The following is a 20,724-nucleotide window of genomic DNA, read 5'->3' on the forward strand; positions in this document are numbered from 1 at the left end:
TTCATCCTTTTGCACACTTTCATTTTTTAAAGGAAGAGTCAGTTATTTGAAACAGTTGATGAAATTATTGTAAAAAATCCATGTTCTTAATATATATTTTTATTTTTATTCCTTTTCTGGTTTTATGTGTTGATATAACTCATGCTTTAGATAGTTAAATCAGCATGCTATTATTTTGGAACGGTATTTTTGAACGGTATGTCTTTAGGAACGGACAAAATCTCCGATTCCGTTTTTGTTGCTATGATTACATTGTCAAATTTTTGACTCTAGATAAAATATAGTGCATTAATCCAATTGGATTTTATGTGCCTATAGTCTATTTGACAACATTAAGCCTTTGAGAAAAGAATTCATATGCATTTGTCATCTTGTACAAATAGATTTTTATCGTATTGCATTTTGAAGCATATATATAAATTTGTTTAAACATACTATCTTCCACAAACATCTTTATATATATATATATTTTAAAATATGATGGTTTTGATGAGATAAATTGTTTTATTGATACAAATTAGATATGTTTGGTAACTTATGGTGATTAATTTTCCCGCGCAGAGATGTATTTAAAGATTTTTTCATCCTGCTTTTATTTGTAAATCTGATGAAGCGTAGGTAGATCCTACGTGAAAGCGCTAATTTTCTTGGATCCTAATAAACCGTTTTGCTACATCCTTGACTGGATTTTTCATGATATTTGACTTGTGAGCATCGTGGTTTGAAACTCCAGTTCTCCTTTTGTGTTTTGGCTAGTTCTTGACTGGAGCTCCATTCAGCGACTTCGTTGCTTCTTTTTGTTTTTTTTTTTGTTTTTTGTTTTGACCTTTGTTTTTTTTGTTTTTTGTTTTGACCTTCTAAGTTTGTAAGAGCAATATTTAAAAATTGTCCCCATTTGTTGCACTTTTTTTACGGCTTTGTCCAGATTTCTTACTCTAAGAGGTTGAGAGGTATGGCTCCTGCAGTCAGGGTCTTCCATTATGATGCATGTTGGTAAAAATATCTGCACTTGTCCTGAGGTTATCATAAAATACTTGTATTCAGAATAGCCTGAGAGGATAACAAATCAAATTTTGAAGGATGAAAGTTTGGAAACTGTATGCTGCATTTTTAAGTTCTGAAGGAATTTAGTTTGAGTAAGGCATTTTGACCTAATAAAATGGTATCAACCCAGGGGTGTGAATATTGGCTCGAGAGGACTGTTACTGTTGATGACACCCTTAGCCCATGTGTAAAAATTGAGAAACTGGGATTATGGATATACGAACTCCCATAAGTCTGGGAGTGAGCAAATGGTTTAATCAGGCACTGTGATAAACTGCCTGGTGCAACAACGGTATAGCAGTAACGAAGATGCACAGCAAAACATAAAACAAACTTCGAATAAAGCAACATCACCCAATATATAATGGGAAGAACTGCTTTAATATGTATACAACACAGCAAAGCTTTCAGGTATAGCCCTTTTTCAATGCAATCTAAACAGCTCATGACATACACAATTTAAATAGTTTCAATAAAAGCACATGCTACAACCCTACCAATCATTTCACTCCATTCATTAAATACTAAAAACATAATATAACCAATCATAACAATAAATCAAGAACATAAGGATATGTAAAAAAAGATGTATGCATATATGAAAACACTACTTGTATCTCATTTGTTTCTCACTAAAATAGGTTTCAAACTGATAGATATCCAGGGGTGAACACCTCTATCAGTCTCTAATCTCAAAATCCATTCATATTCCTTAACATCAAGGGTATTCAGATTTCCACCTCGAATGTTCTTGAAAACCATATCAATAACCCTACATTTAAACTCATGATTAATACCATGTTTGAATATATGGACAGCTACGGCATTTGTCTGAATCGTCCTCTATTTCAGAACGGTGTTCTATGATTCGATCCTTTAACCTTCTACTATACTTCCCTATATAAAAAACGGGACATACTGTGCATGTAGCAAGATATACAATACTAGTAGTATTACAAGTTGCATGCAAATGAAAAACATACTCTTATGTTATTAGGATGAATAAACTTATTCTCACCAATAAAAATATGCTTACAGGTACAGCTGTAACAAGGAAAAGTACACCTTGTTTAACAATAGATGGCCTACTTTTAACATTAAACCTGTCTCATCTCCCTATAACAATTTTTGTTTCAAGTTCTTAGTTTCTATATGTAAAACTGTTTTGCTATCTATAATATAGTTAAGTTAGGGCATAGCTTTTAAAAGTGCCAATTCCTTATTATAATATTCCTTACTTCAGGATTTTGAACATTATATGTAGTCACATATATGATATTACATTATATGTAGTCACATATATTATTTCTTGCTTAGTGCTAAATCTTTCTACTCTCATCAGATGTCTTATTACTAAAACATGGATGAACAGAATGTTGTCTCTGAAAATAACTAATCTCTAGCTTAATTTAACAAAGATGGTTCATAACCTCTTTGGATGAGTTCTTGGATAGTTTCAGAAACTTGTTTTACACCCTTCCTGATCAGTATTAAGCCTGATGATTCTAAGAAGTTGACAGTTATGCACGCTAATCGTTATACACATTGTAAAAGCATTGCACCCGATGTATTTGGTGGGAATTGTTAACAGTCAACTTCTTTTAATATCAGCTGATCTGGAAGAGTGCAATAAACAAGTTTATGGAACTATCCAAGAATTCATCCAAGGAGGTTATGAACCATCTGTGTTAAATGAAGCTAGAGAAAGTATTTTCAGAGACAACATTCTACTCGTCCATACTGTAGTAATAAGACAGATATATTGGAACATGGTATTAATCATGAATTTAAATTTAGGGGTTATTGATATGGTTTTCAAGAGCATTCGAGGTGGAAATCTGAATAATACACTTCATGTTAGGGAATACAAATGGATTTTGAGATTAGAGGCTGATAGATATCCAGGGGTGAACACCTGTATCAGTTTGAAACTGATTTTGGTTGAGACATGAGATACAAGTAGATAGTGATTATATATATATAATTTTTTTTTTTTTTTTTTTTTTTAACATTCTTACGTTCTTGATTATTGTTCTCATGATTGGTTATATTATTTTTTAGTATTTAATGAATGCAGTGAAATGATTAGTAGGGTTGTGTCATGTGCTTTTATTGAAACTATTGAAAAAGGGCTATGCCCGAAAGCTTTGTGTTGTATATGCATTAAAGCAGTACTTCAGTACTTATCGGGTGACATTGCTTTATTCGATGTTTGTTTTACATAACTGCCTGGTGCACCAGAACATCCACATGGCAAAGAACTAAACTGATAATGGAAGTCCCCAACATAAAACAGCAATACTAATTGAGATTTTGGAATAAAGACATTGCCTTAATCCTTCTGCATACCTGTGGTGACCACAAGTTTTGTCTTTTGGCTTTTCCCGTTTAGGGGTCACCACAGAGGAACTCCGGTCCGCTAATGATTGGCAGTAGATTTTCACGAACGCTGAGGTACCAGCTCGACATTCCGCCTTCAACAAAGGCACGCCCATTTAAGTATCCAGCATAAAAGTGTCGTTTGTAGCATCATCATTAGTTTTTAAAGGCAAGCTTCTACTGACATTTCCTTATTTGACACTGGAGAAGAGAATAAAAACACTGCCTCATCAAATGCTCTCTTGTATAACACGCATGTCCAGTAAACTGGGGAACTAAAAGCAAAGCCAAATGGGTCTCATCTTTTAGGATAGCTTTAATAAGCTCTCCTACAGTTATGCACGCATACAGTTGTACCTGAAGATGGATAAAACAGTTTTACTTGTGAATGCTACCTGTGACACACTATTACCCAAACTGAAAGAAATGGCAATTCTTCCTCCTACAACATGGGGCTACGGAATTAGAGTGAAAGAAGCCTGGAAGAGGGACCATTACTGATAACCACTGCAAGGTCAATCAGGTTGATGGACCCTGTAATTACTGCAGCTGGTACTCTGACATCCATGCCATAATACTTCCTCATATGCAATCTGACATTAGGAACCATGATGGATGACTTTCTTTAGCATAGTGTTACTATTCCAATTTTGGGAACAAAAAAAAAAAAAAAAAAAAAACACACAGTTCACACTAACAACTTCATGCCATCACATAAAGGTTGTGTTCCAAGCCACACATGCCTTCAACATTACTGTATAAAACATAAAATACAGCACCTCTGAAGGAGGTATTACAACTGTACTTTGTGCAAAAAGCCTTGCTGGTTTGTTCAGTTTAAATACACTCCCATCTGGCAAGAGCACGAGGGATACTATTAAAGAGATCCACACAAGGCAGTGTCTTGGAAAGGTTCTGAAACAAATGCAACAGATAGATGCCATCAATGCCTATAGTAGCATAAGCATACGCACCCTCCTACCAAAACAGTCTAGCATCCCACCATGCCTATTTGGTAATGAACAGACCAAAGGTTCTTCTAAAGAAATTCAAACTGCTCTTACACCCTACTTTTTCCTCTCTTCAGGAAGAAGGTGACTTGGGACGGCTTGTGCGAAAGTAAGTGAACACAACCAGAGAAGTGATTTATCCCAGCACAGCAGACCTGGGACCCATCACATCAGATGCCTACCCCTATTTAGTACCTCTTGCAGGCTCTTTGTTTTAGCACAGAAAATGCTTTTTTCCACAAGACATTTAGTCTTTGCTACAGGTTTCTCAATATTTATGGAAAAAGAAAAGAACCATCATCATTTTTCTGTATTCTAGAAAGGCTTGCAAATTCCTTACTCCCCTAGCTTTGTCTCCCCCCCCCCCCCGGTCAAGTTTAACACAGGACATACAATTGTGAATATTAACAGAAAATGTACTGTAGATTACAGTCTTCTAGAGGGCATGGACACCTGTGTGAATGCTTACTTCCATTTCTTCTTGGGACATCATAAATAGTACAAAACCATATTATCTTCTTTAATTAGCACTGCCAAATATATTGGCCCAAAAATCAGCTGATGAACTAGCAAAACAAACTGGATTAGCCATTCATTTGCAACAAAAAAGGAAAGGAATATGGTATGTTGTGAGCATGTGTAACCGGTTCCCTCTAATATCCATGGAAGGGCACTGAATCCACATGTTTTGTGGGGCCATCAGCTAAAAAGATTAAACCAAGGGACTGACATTTACCTCTGGATATTTCATATTCATTAATGAACTTCAGCAGAAATAGTCGTTATGATGAGCATGCATATTTCTGAATCAAGGTACAATGTCCACAAGATCTTAATTTTCTAATTAACTATGCTTTTAGCCAACATTGAAATTTAACCCTGATAAATGCATCTGCATTCCATTACTAATTTATGGCAAAGAAATTTCTTTAACATAGTGTTCACATAATGCACAGGACAAAAAAAATACACACTTCGGTCAGCGTTAACTTCATTAAAAGGGTATCCTTATTATGCAAGTGCACCTAAAAATGCAACACAAACACCACATTTCTTGGAAATCAGACCTTCCTTAAACCAGTCAGGATTTTTTTTTTCTGAATGCAAGCTTACGCTAAAGTCGTTAAAGGGCCAGACAACCCTCACAAGGTATTTGATACATTTTTCAGAGCAGTACTACTGGAATTAGATCCCTCTCCACCCAACAGAGGGAAAGGGATTCTTACAATTACAGTGATCTTTGGCAACTTGTACAAATAAATATTACTACAGATGAAAACAGAGTATAAAAAAGCTTTTGAAAAAGTTCTGCAGACTGGCAAAATCTGCAACTGTTAATACCTTTTTTTATTCTATTTACACTTACTTTACACTGGCTATTGTCACATACTGAGCAACAGCTGAAACACATAAAACTGCTCCATTAAAAATCTCAACTGTAGATTACAAACACCTTTGGTTTTTCTTCAATAAAAATACTTGAATTTTCCATTTCCTCTACAATGATGTTTTTATCATCCAGTTTGACAAAGTGTGTAACAGCAGGCTGGTCCGTTTTCAGGAGTGTGTGTGGCAAATCAGATAAAGTGATTTTTAAGTCCTTAAAAGCATGAAGCATGAAAACTCCCAAAATGATAGTGAGAAAGCCAGAGATTGTTCCAATTATATCAACTGCAGTCATGCTATACCATTCTTTGAACAGTATTATGGAAGTGGTGACCACCACGGTTGTAAAGAAGACATAGTAAATTGGGAATACCAAAGAGGTGTTAAAAATATCCAGTGATTTGTTGAGGTAATTCACCTGAGTAGAAATGGAGACAATTAATACAATAATAAGAATCCAGGACAACGGATGCTGCACGACTGGCTGATGCGAAAACAGTCCTTTGATGGCTATACCCAATCCTTTGACAGAGGACACAGAAAATGCACCAATAAAGGAACAGATGGAAATATAGATCAAGATATTGCTCTGTCCATACCGAGGGGAAAAGAAGATGACCATCACCAAACTTGCAGTTAACAAAAGAAGAGCAAATACTATGAAACCTGTAAAACAAAAAAGTATATATTAAACACAATAACACTTTGTATCTCTAAAAAGTAAAAAGCTACTTACAAGACAGTATGTCTACAGACAGGCAGATATAGACACACACACACATGCTAAACTGATGTTGAACCAGACATTCTATTGGCCTCGATGTACAAACAGCCCGAGTACTGGAGTTATATTGTAACCAGTAACACGGCAGGCAGAGTCCCTAAAGGAATAAGCAAAACAGGAAAGGAGTTCTTGGTTCACATAAGCCTGTCTGCATTAACAGTTAACTAAAGACGTTGGAAATCCAGTTACTCAAGCAGCCAAGCAGTTACCAGTTTTGCTTACTCCTTTAAGAATTAATTGGATTCGGCCAGTTGGACAAAATCAATCTTGAGTATTACTGTGGGGATTTTCTCCTTACCACAGAGGTACACCTGCCCTGCAGTAAACAGATGCAGGAGATGCAGCCTCTTCTAGGATGTAGGGGACAGTGCTCTTCCTACAAGCGAAAACATTTTTCAAATCATCTGTACAATTCAATTAAAGCTACAGGTGATGTGCCAACCTTTATCCATCATTCTCATCCAGGGTTGGGAGGGTGGCCTAAAGGTTAAGGTATTTGCCTTACAAACACAAGGTGCACGGTTTGACTCTCACAAGGGATAATTGGCTAAACCTAAAATGGCTCACAACGGCAATTAGCTTAGTACTAATCTATGAACCTATGAAGTACTGATCATATCTCTTAACTGTACTCAATTATGAGGAACAGTTCTCTTGAGTGTTCCACCTTGAAAGGGTAATGAAACATTTTGCTAAGAAATATCAAGAGAAAACTTCAACCATATCAAAAAAAAAAAAAACAAACCTTGACTGCATTAAAAATATCACTTTAACCACACAGTTAGCTTTCTGCATTTCACCCATTTGTTCCAAATAAGAAGTATTGCCATGCATTTTGGAGACAAATGGTTCAGAACTATAACTGTGTCTGTTAGCAACATAACAGGGAACCCTCCTGTTTGGCATATACTTCTCAGATGCTCAGGCAAACACGGAAGGGCTGTGGCTAAGTTTGCGGACGACTGCAAACTGGGTGCTATAATAGTCTCCGGCCGACATGGAAATCCTCCAGAAGGGCCTAAATGAGACTGATGCATGGTATCAAAGCCATGGTCTCAAGCTAAATGCAAAAAAATGTGTAGTAATCCCCTTTGGAAAAAACAAGAGTACACGCAAATTACAACATAGGAGGCAATCCCCTGAAATCTGAAGAAATAAGGGATCTATGGACTCGTAGATAGTCAGCTTTCCTTTGATAACCATGTTGCCAAAGTGGTTAGAAAATCCTTCTATGTGACCCATCTGATCATGAAAGGGTTCGCATCAAGATCTAAGGATGTAATGGTGCCCCTCTACTGTTCCCTCTTCAGACCCATTATTGAGTACAATGCACCAATTGGAATGTACCTGGCTAGACATCTCCAGCAGCTGGAGAGACCACAGAGGTACCTAACCAAGAGGATTACTGGCCTCAAAACAGTTGCCCTATGCAGCACGACTGAAAAAGCTAAGACTGTTCTCTGTTGCATACCGCTTTCTCAGAGGCGATCTTCGTCTAACGTACACAGCCATGTCCAACCCAGAATTGTTGAACATGCTCCATCTTAGCAAAACCAAATCTACTCGAGCTACACGCTCTAGGGATATAAACCTCAACACAACAATGAATAGAACATTCTGGAGGGATAGATTCCCTTCGCAGACACTTCCCTCACTATGGAACAGGGTCCCGATCTACATAAGACAGAGCCCCTCACTATCACTCTTCAAGAGGAACCTTGATGAGTGGATGGGTAACAAAGTTCACACCAGGGATCACACCAACAGCACTACTAGATAGAGGCTAAGGGTACTAGCTGCTAGTACAAGGGTCTAGGGAATTACTAAAGTGCTGGTCAATACCGCACAATGTGGCTGGGCTAATATATGCCTTCGGGCAGATAGCCCAGTACCAACCTATGAACCTATAATACTTCACACATCTTGGTTATGGCCAAGGAAGTTTGCAGCAATACCAGCAGCAATGACTTGTAAATGAACATTCATCTAATGCTAGTCCAAGAATCAGACTCGTTAATAGAATTCCATACTTCAAGCATAACATTCAAGTGACATATACCCTATTAAAACAAAACAGACACTAAATTGTTAAGAAAGAAAGGTATTTACTCCATGAACTAATGAGGACTTGCTCCAGGAACATTATCACTGAACACTTAGTATCATGAACCATAGTGATATTACCCTGGTATGATCTTTATACCTCGCTGAGTTCTCTTCATTTATAAGCTCTCTCAAGTGTCTATTCCCAGACAACAGAAGTAACTAAAGCTTGCCAAATGACTGCACTTGTAATCTTGTGACAAGAGAGTCCAGAAAACACATATAAAGAACACGGATATGTACTTCATCAGGTGCACCATACTCATCAGCATATCCCTTTCCAACCATTTTTTTCCACTATGTCTCTTCCTTTTGAGTTTTTCTACTCTTTCCTCCTTGTTGCTTCTCATGTACAAATACCTTTTTCTTCCACTACCTTTGCAAATAATCAGACTTAATTTTAACATGCATCTCCTTTTGGATACCTACAAATCATTCCTCATCTCCTTTTGGATACCTACAAATCATTCCTCACTACATACTACACAGCTTTGTACCCATTTCTCTAACAAAAATAATTCCTTTTCATGCCCATGCATCCCTCCCACCCCAGAATTTCCATTTCTGTTTTTTTTTTTCCATCAGATTCGTCTGATTTATACCATTGCATGCTTCCCACTAATTTTCACAGCCACCACTAAAACATACAATTTTTGTAGTTTTGTCAACTCGTAGAACTTATCCTCCAGCTTCAGTTTTCCCTTTTTGATTGGTTCATTAACACTGGAAAAACAAACATCTTGCAGTCCCTTCCATCCACACAATGTACACAACCCCGATTCCTCTCTCTCTCCCCCATTTTCAGCTCACCTGTCTAGTCTAGTCTTTCTTCTAACTTCTAACTTTCTACTCTAGCAATATCCGTAATACATTTCTCAAGCTTCTCCACTCCTCCCAAACATTTTCATGCCAAAAGCCTACATCATCATACTCAAGATTCCATTACCATGGCTGCTTCTGCTTCTAGAGTGTGTCTAAAACTGAGTTTCAGACAGAAAGCACCCCTAAAAGGTACAAGCAAAGTTACAAATTATTTAAATGCATTTGACCACTTGTATAGTGGTCAAAGGGCATACGATCAAAGACTAAATAGTTGAGTGCTTATGCTCAAGTATATTGTTAGTCAGCAGTGTGATGGTAGAGGTTTTTTTTTTTTTTTTTTTTTTTTTTTATTACCCCCTGCAAAACCCATGTGAAAACCTGGCTAGGAGTTAGACAGGAGCATCATTTACTTTTGTTGTGATATACTGATCTCATTTTCATTGAGCTTGTCTGATTACCTGTCATATTACTCATACATGTATATATGAAACCTGCACATTAAGCTGCTACCATTACATCCTCTACCCAAAGAGAACCGTGGTATCATCCATACATAATTTTGGACACATATAACAGACATTATTAAATGCATTATACTTGGTAAAATTTTGATTACTACTGTAGTCATGAAGTTTAAAAAAAAAATATATATATCTATATGTATAGCATATCTATCTATATATCTATATAGCATATCTATCTATATATCTATATAGCATATCTATCTATATATCTATATAGCATATCTATCTATCTATATCTATATAGCATATCTATCTATATATCTATATAGCATATCTATCTATATATCTATATAGCATATCTATCTATATATCTATATAGCATATCTATCTATATATCTATATAGCATATCTATCTATATCTATCTATATATCTATATAGCATATCTATATAGCATATCTATCTATCTATATAGCATATCTATCTATATAGCATATCTATCTATCTATATAGCATATCTATCTATATAGCATATCTATCTATCTATATAGCATATCTATCTATATAGCATATCTATATATCTATATAGCATATCTATATATCTATATAGCATATCTATATAGCATATCTATATAGCATATCTATATAGCATATCTATATAGCATATCTATATATAGCATATCTATATATATATCTATATAGCATATCTATATATCTATATAGCATATCTGCATCTCTCTATAGCATCTCTCTATAGCATCTCTCTATAGCATCTCTCTATAGCATCTCTCTATAGCATCTCTCTATAGCATCTCTCTATAGCATCTCTCTATAGCATCTCTCTATAGCATCTCTCTATAGCATCTCTCTATAGCATCTCTCTATAGCATCTCTCTATAGCATCTCTCTATGGCATCTCTCTATGGCATCTCTCTATGGCATCTCTATGGCATCTCTCTATAGCATCTCTATAGCATCTCTCTATAGCATCTCTCTATAGCATCTCTCTATAGCATCTCTCTATAGCATCTCTCTATAGCATCTCTCTATAGCATCTCTCTATAGCATCTCTCTATCTCTCTCTATCTCTCTCTATCTCTCTCTATCTCTCTCTATCTCTCTCTATCTCTCTCTCTCTCTCTCTCTCTCTCTCTCTATCTCTCTCTATCTCTCTCTATCTCTCTCTATCTCTCTCTATCTATATCTATATATCTACACACATATATATTTCTACATGTATATATCTACATATATATATATATATATATATATATATATATATATACACACACATACATACATTATATATATATATATATATGTATACACATACATACATTATATATATATATATACATATACATACATTATATATATATACATATACATACATTATATATATATATATATACATACATTATATATATATATATATACATACATTATATATATATATATACATACATTATATATATATATATACATACATTATATATATATATATATACATACATTATATATATATATATATACATACATTATATATATATATATATACATACATTATATATATATATATATCTACATACATTATATATATATATATATATATATATCTACATACATATATATATATATATATCTACATACATATATATATATATATATATATATATATATATATATATATATATATATATATATACATACATTATATATATACATACATTATATATATATATATCGACATACATTATATATATATATATATATATTTACATACATTATATATATATATATATATATATATATATATATATATATATACATATATATACATACATATATACACACATATACACACATATACACACATATACACACATATATATGTATGTATCTATATCTATATATCACTACTCAAGTTTTTGGTAAAAAGAATCAGTCATTTACCTGGTTGTGAACATATCTGAGACATCACTGAGGCAGACATCTTATGACCATAGCTAGTCACTTGCATTGAAAAGTAACTTGAAGTAACAGGATGGACAAAGCTGGAGTCTTCTGTAGTGTCTTATTTGGGCCAGTTTGGGAAGCATTTGGCACAGTCTTATCAGGTTTCAAGGCACACTGGCAAGTCTTGTAACTCACCTCAGATTTAGAACTTCTACCTTTATCATGGACAGCTGGCTGTAGCAGTACATTTGCTAGAACTCTCATTTCAGTAAGCCAAGTATCTCAACATCCTTAGTTCAAACCCCTGGGTATGGCTCTGCTATGTGGCTTTCTAGTTAAGGCTCCTCAGGAATGGCTTAGTGTACAGTTAAGCCTCCCAATAGGGGTGGTCATTTATGTTTGGACTGTAATGACAGTTTTTCCCGCCTTCTGTCTCCACCTTTCTGCTCTGAGACACAGAGAGCTTGGGTGGAATATCACCCGTCACGAATGTGTTAGTAGGCATCTTTTGATTTTTGGTCACTTTCCTTGGCAAACTTGAAAGGAGTTATATTTGGCATCACTCCGACTTCCAGCACAGATATAGCAGCCTTGATGCTTCTATCAAGCATCAGCTGTGTAGGACTTACTTCACCCAGTGCTACTGTAGAATAATTGTACAGCATAACAGCTCTAAGAGGGTCATATAAACAAAGCAGCTTTTTCAGCAGCTCCACAAGACTGTGGGTAAGTGAGATTCAATATAGTACATGTGAGCACAATCCTCAACAATTGCTAAAACTCTGTGGGTATGGACTGCGCACAGGGTTGCTAGATGTCCCTACTTGGGTGGGACTGTCCCGAGATCAGCAGCCTGATCCCCAGTCCCGCCCTGCCAGTTTAAATTCCGGGCAGCCTCCACTTTTTTTTTTTTATTGGCCCGTATACCGGCATACGGGCCAATCAAAAATCACTAAACACGGATCTTCTTGTTTAATGCGGAAGTTCTGCATTAAACGAAGCTCCGTGTTTAGCCATTTTTGATTGGCCCGTATGCTGGTATACGGGCCAATCAAAACATTGCAAAACAGAGCTACTTCTGTTTAATGCGGAACTGCGATGTTTCGCATTAAACAGAAGTAGCTCTGTGTTTACTTATTTTTGATTGGCCCGGGCCAATCAAATAAAAAATAAACACAGAGCTACTTCTGCTTAATGTGGAACTCTGATGTTCCACATTAAAGACGTGGAATGTTCCGCATTAAAGACGTGGAAGACCTTTTTTTTTTAGTCTTCACTTACAGTGAAAGTCGTCCCTACCTGGCCAGTCGGAAATCTGGCAACCCTGACTGTGCATCATTACCTAGGATTCATTTGTTACACCATATCTGGCGAATAAGTTGATCTAGACAAATCTGATGACTATTCATCTCTGGTTATGTGTAAAAATTCATATACATCTCAAAAGTAGTAGTTACCCACAGGGTAGATCTTTCCTTCAAGCTCGCACAGATTTGCAGCTTTCTGCCTGGGACCTTGGAGTAATGCACTTAGCAAGAAATTTTTGTTTTTTTCTGCTTAAGTTTTTATTACTCATAACTGGCACATTGCAATGTCTGTAGCAGCCTCCCCATGCTAAGATTTCGGCTCTTTTGTGAAATCTTAAGTCAGGTCTCGATGCCCTTTGTGCATTTCTTTTACAACTTCAGTACATTGTAAAGATAGATAAGAACGATAGAAAAGAAAGATAGATCTTGGTACAGCAGCAAGCCGTTGCGTTCAGAAAATTGTGCTCAGACAGTATAGAATTTTTTTTTTTTTTTTTTACATTAGATTCTTGGTCAGATGCCACTTGTTAGAACATACTATTCCTTACATATTATACTATTCCTTACATATTTTAGCAACCAATAAAAAAAATAAAACCATCTTGATAAAGCTAGTTTATTTAAAAAGAAAAAAAGTTTACTTACAAAGAAAAAAAAAACATCCAGTAAGAGCTTTCATCACTTTGAGACTTCAGACTAAATGCAACTAAAAACAGACACTATATTAATCTGAAGAAGCCCCGAGAAGAACTTCCTGATTTTTTTTTTTAATAAACTAGCTTTGATTTTATGACGCCATTTTTTTTAACATTGTAATTTATACTGTTTTGTTTTCCATTTTCAACTATTTATGGCTCACTAGTACTGTTTTTTACTCTTCCAAATCTTTTAGTGGTTACTGGTTTATCTGCCACAAAGCTCTGCACATATACAGCAGCATCTTTAGTATCTGGTAGTGTCTGATCAGGTGCTGGATTTCTTGACAACATTCTGGCCACAATCAACTGCTTTGCAGATATATGGAACATCTGTTTCATAAGCAACCTATTGCTAGTTGGTGGCACTTTATGACAATCGTGGGAATTAAATCAGTAGAATCAGTGATTTGGTCAGCCTGAAGTTAGGTGGTTTCCAGCCCCATTAGGTTTGTACAGAATTTCCCATGTTCATACCTGGCAAGGTACAATTCTTCTGTATGTGAACACATTTGTCCTACTTTAATTCCATACAAAAAATTCAAATAAGACAATTTCCACAAAATATCTTCCCTCCAGAGTGAGCCGTCTCACTCACACACTCTCACTCACACTCACTCTCACACACACACACACTCCTCACACACACACACACTCCTCACACACACACACACTCCTCACACACACACACTCCTCACACACACACACACACACACACACACTCACTCACACACACACACTCTCACACTCACACACTCTCACACACACACACTCTCACACACTCACACTCACACACACACACTCACACACACACACTCACACTCACACACACACACACTCACACACACACACACTCACACACACACACACTCACACACACACACACTCACACACACACACACACACACTCACACACACACACACTCACACTCACACACTCACACACACACTCACACACTCACACACACACTCACACACTCACAGTTCCAATTCACCTGCAGCATGCCTTGGAGATGTAGGAGAAAACCCATGCGACTGCAGGGAGGACATTCAGACTCTGCACAGAAGGCACCCCAGACAAGAATCAAACTGAACAGCTAAAAGAAATAATGTAGAGAGCAAAACTACACTAAAATACAATACCTACAATTTAGGATAAAGTTTATGCAATATCAGTCATTTGATGAAGTAATTTGCAAGTTAGTGGCTTAGAAGCATCAATCTACAGTACATACACCAGAAAGACTTTCTATTGTACCACTACTACAGATGTTAAAGCATGTCCTAAGCTAGGGCAGCCATCGGCCTCTACTCCCCCTCTTCTGTACCTCAACTCCCTCTCTCCCCCATCCTCTATTGTTGTACTCCAACTCCCTCCGTCTCAAACCAGCCTGCAATAATAGACCTGTCCACTAGGTGGCACCCTTATCCCAGAAACATCTTATCCACTCTTATGCCTAGCTACGTACCTTAATTTCTCCTGTTGTCCCAGAATTGCTATTTAGTCCTGTCACTTTACCCTTTACTACTACTGTCTACAACCACCTTTTCTAGACTCACTCCTTACTGTCCCTTACCCAAGTCTGACTTTCCAACATACCTTTTGGAATCAGTTCTGTGGATTGTTGTTCTGCTGATTGTTTTCCCCTCTAACTGCTTCATCTGCCTCTACCCGCTCTGTTCGCCCTGCGGGCTCACTCAGCTCCTCTCCCTACCCCCAATTCCCACCCACCCTCAGGGGTCCCACTCTTCTGCTCTCTAACCACACCCCTTCCTCTTCCCACAACTCTCTAAGCACTTTACCATTGGACTTCTCTATCTGCCTTCTCTTACCACTCCCCTTCATTCTTACTACACCCTCCTCCTTTCCCCCATCCTCACCTTTTATACTTCCATACCTACATACAGACATCCAATAGTTTATCCTTCCAATGTATAAACCACCCACCCCACTAGATCTCCTACTTTTATTCACCCTTTTTCTACCTCCTCTAATCTTTGCCTACTTACTCACCTCTTATCAACACCCACTATATCCACACCCTCACTTCAATAATAAACACACCAACTCTCCATCCCTACCAGTCCTTTCTATCCATGCAAGTATAACATCTTCACGCAATTACCTACTTGCAAAGTATCATAGAATGCTACACATTAAATACAACACTCTAAATCTTAGGAAAGGTCTACTTCTATACAGCAGCTTCTCTAACCCAAGCTATCAAAGACTACTCCTCATCTCATTAAAGGATGGTGACATCCACCCTAACCCAGGCCCAACAACAACTTCTACCACTCTCCATAACCATAATCAATCTCCTATTCATTACCTTACTACACCACCTAACTCCCTCCCTCCTAATAGCTCATCTTAATATACATAGCATTAAAGTAACTCAACTCCATGCTCTATTACAAGTCTACTCCTTTGACAACTCCTTTGACATTCTCTGCTTAACAGAAACATGGCTAAAATCTGTAACCAAAGACAATGAAATCATCCCACCTGGATATAATATACTCAGACTTGACAGAGTAGCCAAGAAGGGTGGAGGGGTTGCTATTCTATTTAAATCTGGCTTACAGTTAACCACATATGACTGTAAACTACCTCTAGATTCCAATGCAGAAATTCTCATCTCCAAACTTCAACTTAACATATCTGTATCTATCTACCTCCTGGTAATAACATTGCCACCATGGAAAATATCTTATCCTGGCTATCCCAACACCTGCCCCAAGAAACCATAATCCTAGGTGATATAAACATTGATTGGAACAGCTATTGTAGCAACCTCCCTACCACCCACATTAAACAATATGGTTTTGCACAAACCATTACCTCCCCCTCCAGGATAAATAAAGCTAACAAGAAAGCAACCATATTAGACATGATTCTCAAACAAGCATCCTCACATTTATGATTCTGGAACCCTCCCTGAAGACATAAGTGACCACTCACTGACCTATATCATCAGGCATAAAGCCAGTGCTCCCACTCCAACCTCTATCAGAAATACCAGATCCAAAAATAACTTCAACCCTGAACTATTCCAAAAGAAACTGGTCTCACTTAAGACACCTCCCTTTAGAAGAAGCCATTAAATACTTTTAACAACTTCCTTGCCATTCTTAACCACCATGCTCCAACCAGACTAATTAGAATTAAAACCAATTCTGCCCCATGGCTCTCAAAAGAAACCAAACACAAACTCCAGCCCAGAAATAAACAGTCCAAATGGAGAATGACTAAAAACCCTGTAGACCAACAAACCTTTAGACAGTTAAGAAAAGACACCAAGAAAGCTATACTCTCTGATAAAAAACTACTACCTACAATTTCAACAAGCTAACCATAACAACCCACAAAAATTCTGGGCTAGCATTAACCAATTACTCCATCCAGGTCAATCGTCTACACCATATCCTCAAAATACAGACCACAAAAATCCCATGCATACAACCAATACCTTTAATACCTTTTTTACTAATGTTATCCAAACACTAGCTAGTCAGCTATCACCTAATAGCTTTACTTTACCCTTCCTCTAACTCAACCCCACCCCCTTCCTTTTCATTTCAAAACTGTCCCAACAAAATCTATCCTAACCCTTATACAAAAAAATTAAGATCATGCTCTCCCTCAGCATACCAACTACCTGCTGAATACCTACGACTATCAGCCAAAGCTATCGCCTACCCCATTTCCATTCTGATCAACACCGTATAGAAAGTCTCCCTTATTATACCCCTCCATAAAGGTGGGCACTCCACTGAACTCAAACTACAGCCCCATTGCCCTCCTTTCTCCTTTGGCAAAGATCATGGAGAAATGCACACATAGGCAATTACTCGACCACTTAATCCAAAATAACTTACTTTCCAATTGTCAACATGGCTTCAGACCTTCACACAGCAGTACCACTGCCCTCCTTTCCATTACTGATTGCATTAACAAAAACCACAACATTAATAATCTTTCCTCTGCACTATTTATTGACTTGTCTAAAGCATTTGACATGGTAAATCACCAGATTCTCAAAAAATACTCAAATCCCTGTCATTAGATGCACTTTCCATAAAATGGCTCCAGTCCTACCTAGATAAAAGACAACAGGCTGTACTATGGCATAATACTCAATCCACCCTCCTGCCCTTTACCCTTGGTGTCCCTCAAGGCTCCATCCTAGGACCTCTCCTCTTCTCCATATTTATTAATGACCTTCATCTAGCCATCCCCCAGGGCACATGCATACAATATGCTGATGACTCCACATGGATATGCTCAGCCACATCCACCTCTGAACTTCACTCTCTTACCCAGAAGAGATTTAACACGGTTGAACAATAGTTCACACAGCGTTGTCTTCTCTTGAAGCCCAATAAAACTAAACTCCTCCTCTTCAATCCTACTCACAAGTCCTCTCCTTTTGATTTCTCAGTTATATCCACCAATAATACCATTATATCACTAGACCCAACCACCAAACTAATTGGTATCACCAGTGACAATCTGAACTTTGACATCCATATCAATAATGCTACAAAAACTGTCCACAAAAAACTCTGCTCTCTGTATAGGATTAAACCCTTCCTTTCACCTACAGCCAAAACAACTGTAGCTCACACTCATCTAATCTCTATACTCTATGCCTCACCCATTTTTACTAACCTATCTAAAAATAACCTTCACAAATTGGAAATGTCCTACAATAAAATTGCCAGATTCGCTACAGGCAACCCATTTAGAACCCACCATCGCATTAACTTAAGCAGCTAGGATGGCTAGAACTACAAAACCTGATTAAAATCCACCAACTAGCCATTGCCCATAAGACTCTTTATAAACCTTCCTGTACTCCTATACTATCTACCCTCATCACCCCCTATAAAAATCTGAAGTCCTTATGTTCATCTCACAAACTTCTTGTACATACCTCTAAACCCAACAGGGCTGGCGATTCTCTCTTCTCCAACGCTGTTGGAAAATCATTGTATCTTCTTCCCCAGCAACCTTTCCTCACTTGCCTCTATCACTCTTCTAAAACAGAAACTTTTCCTCAGAACACACTGGTTATGCCCTTGTACAAAACCTGACTAATTATCTCTCTCTTCAAACTTAGCTCTGCCTATCCCACACTTCTCATGAAATGCTAGACCTTCCTTATTAGCTATAAATACCATCTCCCACTGAATTCATTATTTCCAACCTCTGTGGAATTTTTTTTTTTTTTTTTTTTTTTTTTTTTTTTAAGAGTGAACTCTATTTATAGTACTATACAATACCCTGTCTTTTATTTTAATTCTTTATTATGCATTTTAACTATGTTATATTGCACCTGCATTTTACACAGTTTATGATTTTTGCCCTCACTGAAAATTTCTGTGTTGACCTGTAATATGCATTGTATACATCACGGTCATTGTGATTTTATTTTCTTGTTTACGTCTTGGAGCTCATCTCCCCAGGCCTCTACTCAAAATGGACAAATATCCAGCTAGACTAGCCCGGACAACAAATGTAAAATAAAATAAATATAAAACAGGCAACAGGAATAATACAACACTAGATGTTACAACTTATGGGCTTATGTTGTCAAAGTGCTCGACACCTATACTGGAGACATACCACTGCATCTTCAAATAACTTTTATAGCCTAATTTTTGACCAACAGGTATCCATTGCAAGAACACCTGTCAATATTGCACAGCAATACTGCACAGCTTATAAAGGGATTTTGTCTAGATCTAGTGATGTCATGGTGCCTATTAACTCAGCCCTCATTAGGCCCATTATTGAATACAATACCCGCTTTTGCACTGTGTCCAGATATGTGCAACTGAACACCCAAAGAGATACCTTACTAAAATGGCCCATATCCTACATGAATTGACTTGAAGCCCTGTCACTGTACTCTGTATCCTACAGACCACAGCTCTCAACCGAACAGAAGTCCTCACTATTTACTGGTTTTGAGGGCAAAATAATGGGGTACCACGAGTGGCCTCTCTTTTTTTTTATATTTTGTATTACTAATTTAAATTTATGGTTGAAGTCACCACGTATCACCAGCCTACAGCAGCATGTGTGATGACATTAGCTACTGCCTATTGGGTCCATTTGGAGGAAAATAGGGAATATAACAGCAACGGTGGCAGATGTGCGTAATTTTAAGTTTTGCAGAGTCCGGCCACATGTCCCAGCCTCCAGGTAAGAAAAAAAAACTTCTGATATGCACACTAATGAGCCCGTAATGCTGCTTAGCATAGCTTTTACTCTCACAGCCAAAAGAACTGGGGTGTGCATCTGCTGTGATTTTTTTTTTTTTTATCTGCTGTGCTGCAAGTCCAAACTACATCTCTGCTATGAAACTTGGCTTATCTCTGCAAGTCTGTTCAAGCAAGTATATGGCCAAAAGAGAATGTGCGTATCTGCGTTGTGCATGGTGCACGTGTGTGCGTGGTGTTGGTGTATAAAATGCCCCATTTAAGTATACCTGGTGGTTAAGTGTTACTCAGGCTCAAACCCTGTAGTTCCTTGGGTACAAGGAGCAAGAGACTGACTTCCCTACCCAGACCACCACTTGTGTTCAGTGTTTGAAATGTCTGGCTCTCTGGACTGTTCCCTCTTAAAATTTGTGGTTTTCTAGAAAATGAGTGAGACCTGAATTCACTAAATAATGATAGCCATTTAAGTGCATTCCTATCTTTCAAAAACATTCTACTCTAGCAACTTTTGTAAGACTACACAACCAATGTTTAAATTGTGTCCC

The 20,724-nt window shown here is 37.2% G+C and overlaps 1 protein-coding gene across 1 annotated transcript in view; it reads right to left on the minus strand.

The window, feature by feature from the left end:
* Positions 1-844: 844 nt before the first annotated feature.
* Positions 845-20,724, minus strand: part of NIPAL4 (NIPA like domain containing 4) — a 250,649-nt gene continuing 230,769 nt past the window's right edge. The window contains exon 6 of the mRNA XM_044069333.1: positions 845-6,485. Coding sequence (XP_043925268.1) covers positions 5,866-6,485 — 620 coding nt within the window. The 3' untranslated portion in view covers positions 845-5,865. The remainder of the gene's footprint in view (positions 6,486-20,724) is intronic.

The sequence above is a fragment of the Protopterus annectens genome, chromosome 4.part0, assembly GCF_019279795.1.
Source record: "Protopterus annectens isolate FY-2018-M chromosome 4.part0, PAN1.0, whole genome shotgun sequence".
Lineage (NCBI taxonomy): Eukaryota > Metazoa > Chordata > Ceratodontiformes > Protopteridae > Protopterus > Protopterus annectens.